Genomic DNA, 11650 nt, shown 5'->3' with positions numbered 1-11650 from the left:
GTTTATCACTCCCCCTTGTTAAAAGGCAGCAGAGAGAGCTGACACGGGGAAAAGAGACAAAGGAGAAACACATGGTGAAGAGACTGAGCTGAGCTGTGATTTATGTGGATTAACGGGATTTATGCTTGTTAATTTGAATTATATTAATAAGAACTATGAAACTAGTGAGTGGCTGCCGTCTGCCTGTTGTTGGGACACCCACAGTAGGGAAGGGCTTTGTCACAATATGATATTGCACATGAATGAGCATAGGAGAATTGCACAAGGGCAATAAATCCTTAAAAGAACATTTTAAAAAAGTATTTCAGTGTTTAATATAAAAAAATCCTTCAGCATTTAATCCAGCAGTGATTAACATGTGGATTTAGTAACAGTAAATATATTTATAATGTATAAATAAGGATGAAATAATAGGAATATTGCTAAAATAGGAAATGGAAACAAAAAGTAAAACTAACTAAAGCAGGAGAGAATGCTGTTACACACAATGGATACAACGGCAAAATGCTTTATTCATGTTGTTAGCACCCCTGGTGAATGCAGGAGGGGTTTTAACGTCAGACCAAATTATCTAATCAAATACTGTTAGTCACAACAACTGTTTCCAGGAAAAGTCTAAAGTGAACGGGTTTTTAGCTTTTAGCCCTCAACTTGTTTCAGTCAGTTATGTGATTAATACAGGCCCAGAAAAAAGATGCTTCATTCTTCAAAATATCAACAGACTGTAGCTCAGCCATAGTAATGAGAGTCATAGGATCCAAAACATCTTTCATAATTCATGGTGGAATTACTGAGATTCAATTAACTTCCCAGCGCTCTCAGAACAATCTGTGCCTCTTCATGTGGGTTTAAATCAACCTCCTTCAAAAACCTGGAGATAATGAATTATCTTTACCTCAGTCATGTGGATTTCACGTCTTTATTTTCATAATATTATATCAAACTTTGCTTATGTGGCAAAATTTCAAATTCAGATTCACAACATCTTATCAGCATTGCCACGTGTTCTTTTTACTCTCTCTGTTTCGGATAATATAGTGAGCCCTTTGTGCTTTGCAGTTCTACACAGCAGTAGCTCTTCAGTTGGCATCCATTTTGGCTGAAGGAGGTGGGAGTGTATTTTATTTTGGTACGTTTCCATGGCGATAATGAGGGCAAGAGCCACTAGTGGGAAAGGAGGAGGGTTAGAGAAGATGGAGACGAGAGAGAGGGCACGATGGAAGGGGGCCGGACTGGTAATCCCAAGACGTATGAGTCATAATGGTGTGGGACTGGAGGAGGAAATGAACGAGGGAGGATCGGAACGCCGGGTGGGTATTGGTGGAAGGACGGTTGAGGGTTAGCTGACATGTACACTGCTATATTTTCACCATGCAGCATGTTCTGAAACATGGTGGAGTTACAGATCAGGCAGGAATACCTGCAGTGATAGTCTTATAATTCTTCACTGGTGTTAATGCATGAGGGTTGTACTATAGATAGGTGTTGAGAATAACTTGGTCACCTGAGTAAAGTGCAACACACGCTGGCAGTCATATGTAAGCATTAATAAACTCTGACACTCGTGTTCATTGTTCTTTAAACCCTCAGGCTCAGTGGCGTTAACCTAAAAAAACCTCTCATTCAACAGTAATGAAATCCAGATGGACAGAGCACTTCACCTGGTTTGCAGATACGAGCGTACAGAGCAGTACATGTGGTATGTATTATACTCTTGCAGCAGCCAGCACCCAAGAAATGTGAACACCCCTTCAAAATACCGTATTGTTGGATACCACTGTGGTAACACTTGTGATCGGTAATTTCGATGATGTATAACTTACAAATAACTGATGAATAAAATATATATATATATATGTATAGGCATGAAAACTGGTGGACTGTGCTGGTCGGTAGGGACAGCTGTATACTGTTGTTGATTGTTGATGCTGTTGACTTATATGATTTGCCACACAGGTTTGCCTGGTTTGTCTAACCTGTTGCACTGCCCCTGGCTGCAGCCACAAATACAAACATGAGAAAATCATTTTACTCTTGCTACAAAGTAGATAAGTGCATTCCACAAAATGATGAAGTATACCAGGACAGACTGTGTTCCAGGATGAACAGTGTAGAATAAAACTTGTGGGATAAGATGCTTTTGTGCAAGTTTCATGTTCATTTACTGTACATATTCTCGCACTGCACATATTTCCCTGTCTTTACACAATATATTTATTAGTTTCATTACATTCCTATTTTCTATATATTTTTGTTAATACTCCTCACACTTAAGTATTGCATGTTACTTTTTACTTGCACACGCCCTTTTGACTATTCCCCATCATGGGACTAATAAAGGATTATCTTATCTTATATTATTGATTATTATTGTGCATGACACATTGGACATTGTGAAGTAACAGGAAGGACGCGAATGGGAAAGAAAATTGTGGCACAATAAATGTTAAGTGCTATCAAATTTACTCTTATTAATTAAACACCATTATATCACATTTTACATTCCACGTTCACTGTCTATGGGCAAACAGAACATCAGCCACACCCCCCTCAATACACACACATGCATAACTTATCTTTGCATTATAGATAGACATTAATGTACACCTGCATGAATGTGCATGTGCACACCCACACAGACACACCCACACTTTTTGTGAGCCATAGCTGCTGCTTAGTTATTTTTCCTTGAAAAACTGAATCAGACCTCCAGATCCGACTTGCTGAATCAGCTGTGGTGTGTTTGAGTAACTTCACAGAACTGGACACACACAGAAATTTGACTGCTCGACAATCCTCTCCAAAGATAAGGTTTTCTCTAACAACACAGAGAAGCGCATGTAGAAAGCACAGGTAATGGTTTTGAGTGTCTGGACAATGTGTCATGGAGGTGTAAAGTTACAGCCCTGCCTCCCTCTCTCACCCTGCCCTGCAGCCAATGGCAGCTCGGGCCAGGCCCCTCCCACATCATCAGGCTTTAAAACTCCTCAGTAGTTTCTTCTCTGTCTACCCACTCTGGTCTCTCCCCTCTGCCTGCCTGCCTTGCAATCCAAGCCCTTCGGTCTGACCTTCCCAGGCTCACAAGTCCACTCTAGATTTCAGAATGTCCACCTACAAGACCAGTTCGTATAGTGTGAAGTCTTCTTCTGCCCCACGGAACTTCAGCAGCAGTTCCTATGCTGGACCAAGCTCTGTCTCACGCAGAAGCTACGGTGTCCAGAGCTCCTATGGAGGAGGACAGAGCAGGGGCTTTGGAGGATCTGGCATCACCAGCAGCACTGCCTACAGCGTGAGCTCAGGCATGGGTGGCGCAGGTATGGGAATGGGCTTTGGAAGTGGCGGCGGTATGGGAGTGGGCTTTGGTGGTGGCATGGGTGCTCAGGCCCCCATCACCGCAGTGACTGTGAACAAGAGCCTGCTGACCCCCCTGAATCTCCAGATTGACCCCAACATCCAAGTCGTCCGCACCCAGGAGAAGGAGCAGATCAAGGGCCTGAACAACCGCTTTGCCTCCTTCATTGACAAGGTAATATAGGGCAGATACAGTGGTGTCCAAAACTCTGAGACCGTTTTCAATTTGGAAGTGGTCTTATGGTTTTGGACCCTACCTTCAATGTGTGCACCAGAAAATTCTGGTTAATCAGGCACTAGCCTTTGCTGGATTCTCCACTTCAAACAGCAGTAGCTTAAGTTGGATGTAAAACTTAGTCAAAGTGTAGTCAAAAAGTTTCAGTGCTGTGACATTGTTAGGCAATATCTGATATCAAGGTCCATATGTCGGCCACATGTTTCGTCAATGCTGATTTCCTCACTCTTGCTGCGTTCAGAAAGTTGATTTATTCCCCTCTCTGCTTTCGTCACCTCCCACAAATGCAGTTATGGCAAAAAAGATTGTATGCGCTCAAACTTCAGGGCTAGGCTCTATCTCTTTGGCTCAGAAAGCCCTTTTATAGTGATGAAAAACAGACATGCAAAAAGGAGAGACGGAGAAAGACAAAGACAGCGAAAGAGAGAGAAAGCTAAGGGTGTGTCAGAGCAGAGCTCGGTGCTTGTGATACCAGTTACCTTGGGACTGGTCCCTCCCTTAGCTTGGGTGTGGCTCTATCTGCTGGCCTTGTGGCCTCCACCCCTCCCCAACACACACACACACACACACACACACACACACACACACACACACACACACACACACAGAACTGATATTGTTAACCTCATGGCAAAAACTTCTTGGTCCGTGACAAACTTTTTAAGCAGAGCTCATTTGGCGAATAAAAACAAAGACCTTTACGTTTTCAAATGTGCATTAAAGGCCAGCATTGGTGTTGTAGTCACAGGTGTTTTTGTCCTTTAAGGACTCTGCAGTGGGTTAATATTTAAAAGGCTAGTTGGTTTCATGTTCTTGTCAAGGCCAGCTGACTGGCTACATATCAACTCTCTTTCTCCCTTTGCAAAGCAGATAAAGTGGATTTTGCATACTTATCAGAAGGGGAAAAACCTTTGATCTGTTATCCCGTATATCAGTATTTACTCATGTTAAAATGAGGGCATGGTTGGATGTGACCTGAACTCTGTAATTTTGTTACATCTGCTTTCACTGTTTCACATTTGTTGTTCAGAAAATATACAGAGCCTGTACCTCCCCTCGTCCTATATGCTCACCTGCTAAATGGCCTATTCCCCCCCCCCCCCCCCCCTCAGTGCTTTGTTCTCGTCCGTCATCACACCTCTGGTAGTTAAATATTTACTCTTCTGCATCTGCCTGCGGATGCATTTTGGCGTCACCCCTCCTCTGGCCCTCTCTGCATTTGTCTTCCCTCAACGCACAAAAACAGGAAGACAAGGAAAGAGAGGGTTTAAGTGGATTTTTCCTCCATCACTGGTTTTTTCCAACCTCGTCTCGTTCTACTTCCTCTCTGCCCCCTGTCAGGATGCACATGCGTCACATAGGCCTTCCTTTTTGGATAGGTAGGGCCAGTGTGGAAACTCAGCCAGTTTGCAGATCACAAATACAGATAAGAACAACAATGACTGTAGACAATGAATGAATATGAGGCAAGGTAATGTTAACTGCAAGGCAATGTTTTTATAGCAAGAGAAAGTGAAATTATATCAAGGAAATGTCATTCATTGATCAAAAATGAGTAGGAATAAGTGTGTGTAAGTCATCGGTTCTTTGTAAAGGTTTTCTGAACTAGTTCCTTTCTCACTGAACGAATGTGGTTATGAGCGCTGCACTCAACCAATGACATTTGTCTCTCCCTGCATCTCTCTGTGGCCATCAGGTGCGCTTCTTGGAGCAGCAGAACAAAATGCTGGAGACCAAGTGGAACCTGTTGCAGGGGCAGACCACCACCCGCTCCAACATCGACGCCATGTTTGAGGCCTACATCACGAACCTGCGCAGACAGCTGGACAGCCTTGGCAACGACAAGATGAAGCTGGAGGCTGACCTGCACAACATGCAGGGCCTGGTGGAGGACTTCAAGAACAAGTGAGTGTGTTCAAAAGTGAGGATTTTTGTGTCCTCAGGCCTTTGTATTTGTTGCAAAAAAAGCAAATGGCTCATAAATATAATATCATTGCATTTTTCAACATCAAGACCCATGTTCAACAGTTCAAGTTAGATCTGAGCTTCAGGACAAGCCTAGCAGTACACTGAGGAAATCATTATGTGGACTACTCCCTACATCTGTCCATTGTCTTGCGTCACACAAACTCGTGGGACTTACATCACTGAGAAGGCATGTTCTGAACAGCGATTACATTACATACGTCTGGAGCTAAAACTCATTTTACAGAGTTGGCTGTCAACACAGCTGTCTATAGTTACACATGAGTCGAGACAAGCATAAATGTGTGGATGCTGACTCGCATGTCTCTAACACAAACAGGTACATAGCGCCCCACATAATTGTTAGTTGCACGAAAACAAATGGAGCATAACAGCTGGGAAACCTGTGAGGGAGACATGTCAGTAACACCTCTTAGGCTGGGCCCTGAGTGAACACACAATTTGAGGCTAATGTCCCATGGGAGTTCAAGAGTTTGGAATGGACCACTTGTGCCTCCTAGTGTTACACCAGTGTATAAACTCTCAGAAGTGAATGGGAGCATGACCGATTTCCGTTTTCCCCTCTCAGGTATGAAGATGAGATCAACAAGCGCACAGAGTGTGAGAACGACTTTGTCCTCATCAAGAAGGTCAGCATCATGAGTCACTCAACTACAAATCTCATACCTCATTTGCAGTTTCTTTTGGTATTTGATACTTCTCTTCCACTGAAGATTTGAATGTTATGATGTCTAAAAAATGCTTTTCTTTTTCTTTTTTTTGCCAGGATGTCGATGAGGCCTACATGAATAAGGTTGAGCTGGAGGCCAAACTCGAGAGTCTGACAGATGAGATCAACTTCCTCAGGTCGATCTATGAGGAGGTACGTTTCATCCTTTCCCTCTATGCTCAGCCCCTTTTCTGATTGATTAATCCAGTTATGGCAGGCGTATGACACTTGTAGTGTCTATTTAGAATAGGTCTCTACCTTGCTAAATCCAGGGTTTTTCTCTAGGTCCGTTTTCCATCTTGATTATCCTCTGGCCCCGCCCTTGGAAGTGCAGTAGCTTAATTTACTCAGTAAATTGGGGTTGACTAATCTCTCCTTTTCTCTTTTTCTTTTTACATCTTCAGGAACTGCATGAGCTCCAGGGCCAGATCAAGGACACTTCAGTTGTTGTGGAGATGGACAACAGCCGTAACCTGGACATGGACTCCATTGTGGCTGAAGTCAAGGCACAGTATGAAGACATTGCCAATCGCTCCCGTGCTGAAGCAGAGACATGGTACAAGTCCAAGGTAATGGAATTTTTCTCATTAAACATGAAAGATTTTATATATCCATGGATCCTTTTTTTCCCTATAGTGAAGTGAAATTGGGTTTACGAAAACCTATTCAACCTTATCAGAAATACTGAACGATACCTTGTCTTGCTGATGTTCATTTAGTATGAAGAAATGCAGACATCCGCCAGCAGATATGGAGATGACCTGAGAAGTACCAAGACAGAGATCTCAGACCTTAACCGCATGATCCAGAGACTCACATCAGAGATTGATTCCATCAAGGGACAGGTATGGAAAAAGGGTTTTGGCACAATCAATCATTCAACAATGAGGAGGGCAGACAAAGTCTCATTTTTTTTTATATTTTCCCAGCGCGCCAACCTAGAGGCCCAGATCGCAGAGGCTGAGGAGCGTGGTGAAATTGCAGTGAAGGACGCCAAGGCCCGTATCAGGGACCTGGAAGATGCCCTGCAGAGAGCCAAACAGGACATGGCCCGCCAGATCCGAGAATACCAGGACCTGATGAACGTCAAGCTGGCTCTGGACATTGAGATCGCAACCTACAGGAAACTGCTCGAGGGAGAGGAAGACAGGCTGGCGACTGGCATCCAGTCTATCAACATCTCTCAGCAGAGCTGTAAGTCACCTTCGTTGACAGAGATTTCTGTCTTTTTGACCGAGCTATTACAGGTTTTAACAAATTTCACACATTTTCTCCAACCTCTCCTTCTTCAACAGCAAGCTACAATGCTTTCCCCAAGGACAGCCTGAAGAGCAGCTACTCCAGCGGCTACTCCAGCGGTTTTAACAGTGGATATGGCGGTGGATATGGTGGTGGATATAGCAGTGGATATGGAAGCAGCGCGGGCGGCTTCAGTGGCGGCAGTTCTGGCGGCTACAGCACCTCCCAGACCAAGAAGAATGTCGTGATCAAAATGATCGAGACAAAGGATGGCAGGGTGGTGTCTGAGTCCTCCGAGGTCATTGAGGATTGAGCTGTCTAGTCTAGAGGTGTAGCCACCTGTCTACTATGATCTCCTCTGCGGTAGTTTTATACTCACAGTTCACCCCTCACCCAAAGTAACGTAATACACAAGTCTGAAGTAAAATGCTTGCCATTCACTCTCCAATAGAGTCTAAACATGAAACAGTAAATCAACACAACGATCTGAAGGGACCAAAGAATTTAAGATCTGATGTCTGACTGTCTGTACTAAAAAGATTGTCTAAGAAAGTGAGATTTAGAAAAACTGGGCAAATATGAAGAAAACACTTCCTTTAAATGCGACAGCTATTACATACACTGTTACCATCAAAACTGTGTTGCGTCAAATGGACTGTGGATTTGTCAAAGGAATGTGAATGTACTAAAACAATGCTTCAGTGTTGTTAAACTATGTATTAAAATTGCCTGCTACAGTAGGTAGTGCATGTCTTCCCTGTGTGTGTCCTGTAACTGAAACTGTTTGACCCCTTAGGAGGCTGTCCGCGTCATACTGTTGTCCTGAGGTGCTGATTTTGCTACCAAACCAAATAAAATGTGTTTACTGAAAAAAAAAGTGGTTTTATTTGAAAGGATTAAGAAGAAAGAAATATGTATTTGGGAGGGAGCGTTTCAATAAAAGTATACTTATATTAGTATGATATTTATTTATATGAATAAAAAATGCATATTTGGCTAAAGTAAAAGTTTGATGTATTTCATATAATTTTACATCAAAGTCCTTAAAATATATGTATTGGTAAATTCACGAGACAGTTTTATGGAGCATTATTATTATTTTGTTTTTCATTTAGCTGATAAATAGGAAGTGCAGTAAATTTTCAATCATGTGACTACGGGTAAAAACACATTCTCTTTGTACACTGCATTTTTAAAAGAACATTAATTAGGTCAAAGGAGACATGCTATGCCACAACCAACATTTGCATTATAAGTATTTGGCAGGTGGCATGTATATCCATAATACAATTAATTCTCTCAGATTTAATCAATTTATTTACATTAATTCTACCTGAGGAAAAGACAGACCCAACGACAGGTGATGCTATCTCTAACATTCCTTGACTGATCTTTGGTCTGTGCAAGTTCAATGTTGAGTTGATTTCAAACTAGCTTATCTCAGGGCAACATTGTGGTTCAAACTGTTACCTCACAGCAGAAAGGTTCCCAGCTTGAATTCCTGTCTGGCCGGGGTCTTCCTGCATCGAGTTGGTCTAGTACTACGACTTCCTCCCTCAGGTCAGAGAGAAGCAGATTTGTGTTACGTTGTTTTGGGAATCCAATTGTCCATTGGTGTGAATTGTTGTCTCTCTATGTTGGCCCCGAGATATGCTGGTGACCTGTTCGGGGTGTTAATCATATCTCACCCAGTATCTGCCGGCATTGTTTCCAGTTCCCCTCTGGACCCTTAAAAGGATTAGCAGTATATATATTGATGGATGAATAGGTTATCCTAGTTTATAATTTCAGGCAAACGCATCAAATATATGAATTAGTTTATTAATTGATTTATCTTGAATTACTTGCTAATGGTGTTGGTCTGCATGTTGGCCTCATCGCTTGCTTTCATTGCTATGATGTTCACTTTGTAGGAAAAGGAATATATTCCTCGCCTGTGGCCTGAGTTAATGTAATAACAAGTTCATAGTAATAATTTTAAATAATACAAAGAGGGTAGTTAATGTTCCATTTGCATCTGGGTTGGGCCTTGTGTTAGTTAAAGCACGTTGTGTAAGTAAGGCCAAACAGTAAGTATCTTTATCACTTAATATAATTCATACACAAAGGGGAAGTTTTCTGCAAGGTTTACCTAAATATTGAAGCTGTGGAATAACTTTCAGTTAACGTAATTGGGTGGCTACGTTCTAAACCACACCTTATGAAAGGAGCTGTAAAAATATGCTTTAGATGCCACATTATTTATGTATCAAGTAGTCACATACACTATAGTCCTCTATCTACCTCTGATGTAATAAGGGCCCTCTTTTATGGACTGTGTAGATCAGGGGTCTTCAACGTTTTTCAGGCCAAGGTCCCCCAAACTGATGGCGAGATGGAGCAGGGACCCCCTACTAGAGATGAGCCGGATACTCGGCTGAAACGAGTATCCGGTACGGATAAAGCACTTTTGCCGAGCACGAGTATTATACGAGTAATATCAGGGTTCCCACACTTGCCTTGAAAAAAAATCCCATGCTACCTCCTGATTTTCCAGGTACCATATTAAGTAATGATCTATAGGCCCCTGAAGCTTTCCGCGCCCCCCTCCCCTCACAAACACAACCCCCTAGGACACCTGACTACTAACTTGATTTAAAAGATGTGCCAGTCAAGTCTACATTGTAAATGCTTAGAGATTATGTCTTATTGATATATCAATGCATGAAATAATGCAACAATCTGTAGATGAACAACAATTTATTGAACGGGAACTTTGAGACACATGAGCACTGGGATTGATATTTGTTCTCTCTTCCACTCCTCTCCTATCTCATCCTGTCCTCTTCTCTCCACACCTCCCCTCTCGTATCCGCTCCTGTCTTCTCTTCCTACTCTTCTCAACTCCTCTCCACTCTTCTCCCTTTTCCTCTGTCATCCTCTACTCTTGTATCCTCCTCTTTCATCTTCTCCCCTCTTCTCTTCCTCATCCTGAATCTACAGCGTGTCATTGTCACTCACTCCTGCAATGCATCACACATTTGAGATTATGAGTCTTACGTAGAAGAGGTAATATGCCTACTCTTACTCTGTAAAAGCTTTTGTAAATCAAACTAATGAACCTAAAAGGGAAAACATAAGGCTGGTTCCCCTGTGGTTCCTCAGTACAGCAACCTCAAAAATGTCTCACCCCAAATGTTCCTATTTAGTAGTATCATTTTTTTAAAGAAAAAACGAAAAATCACAAAATAGCTAAAAGTAGATATAAGAATGAATGTTACAAAATTGATCAAGACTAGACTGGTCATGTCAACTAGCATAGAAGTAATGTCACAGCCTAATGTGAAAATGTATTGGTAGTTAGCTAGCAACGCAAGCTAGCCAACACTAGCTAGTTAGTTAGCAAGCTGAATGTTGGCTAGCAAGATTGCACTGCATGTGCTTGCTAACCATCATTAATGAATCCAAATTCAAAACAAACTCCCCTAGGAAAAGTCAATGAGTGAAATACATATGGGGATCGAACATAGTTCTAGTATTTTAAAAGCAAGGTAAAAATTACGTCAACAATTCTAATGTAAGCTGAAGCTAGCAAGTTGCAGCTTGCTAGCTAGCAAGATTGCACAGGTTACTAACTAACGTTGATAAACTCAGGTTTACCACACAGTTGAAACACAGCTTCTTACATTTGAGGATAAACTTGCATAAGAAGTTTCACTGTAGATGTCAAGGCTCCCGTGTTGGCTGGGAAATGCATGTATTTGACCCTTCTATTGAGATCGCGAGTAATGTGTCTCGGTTATTATTCCCGAAGTCCACCAATCCGAAACTATACTTTTAAAGTCCATATCACCAGGTGGCCTGCATCAAATTCCAACATCCAATACACCAGATAGGATGCCAAGAGCATGTTCTACAACATGGGATCATCCATTTCTATCTACAGTAAGAGCTGTTCACATGTAAAGGGTTTTTATAAACTTATCTTAATTCTGTGCTCAATAGTTTCATTTTATTACTATTTTACACATCATCCAATACAATTTTCCAGGATAACTGTTTCAATTTCCATGTAAGTGTTCACTTTTGCTCAGTTTCCATGACTTTTCCAAACCTGGAAAATGAAAAAATAAATTCCATGTTTTCCATGG

General features: G+C 41.9%; 1 protein-coding gene across 1 annotated transcript; it reads left to right on the top strand.

Moving 5' to 3' along the window:
• Nucleotides 1–2987: 2987 nt before the first annotated feature.
• Nucleotides 2988–8273, top strand: krt8 (keratin 8). The gene is made up of 8 exons (XM_053424524.1): nucleotides 2988–3526; nucleotides 5283–5491; nucleotides 6141–6201; nucleotides 6339–6434; nucleotides 6686–6850; nucleotides 7001–7126; nucleotides 7211–7475; nucleotides 7577–8273. The coding sequence occupies exons 1-8, from the start codon at nucleotides 3104–3106 to the stop codon at nucleotides 7831–7833; spliced, it is 1602 nt and encodes a 533-aa protein (XP_053280499.1). The 5' UTR covers nucleotides 2988–3103; the 3' UTR covers nucleotides 7834–8273.
• Nucleotides 8274–11650: the final 3377 nt, after the last annotated feature.

The sequence above is a fragment of the Pleuronectes platessa genome, chromosome 6 (assembly GCF_947347685.1).
Source record: "Pleuronectes platessa chromosome 6, fPlePla1.1, whole genome shotgun sequence".
Lineage (NCBI taxonomy): Eukaryota > Metazoa > Chordata > Actinopteri > Pleuronectiformes > Pleuronectidae > Pleuronectes > Pleuronectes platessa.
This window is presented reverse-complemented; position numbering and strand designations above follow the sequence as displayed.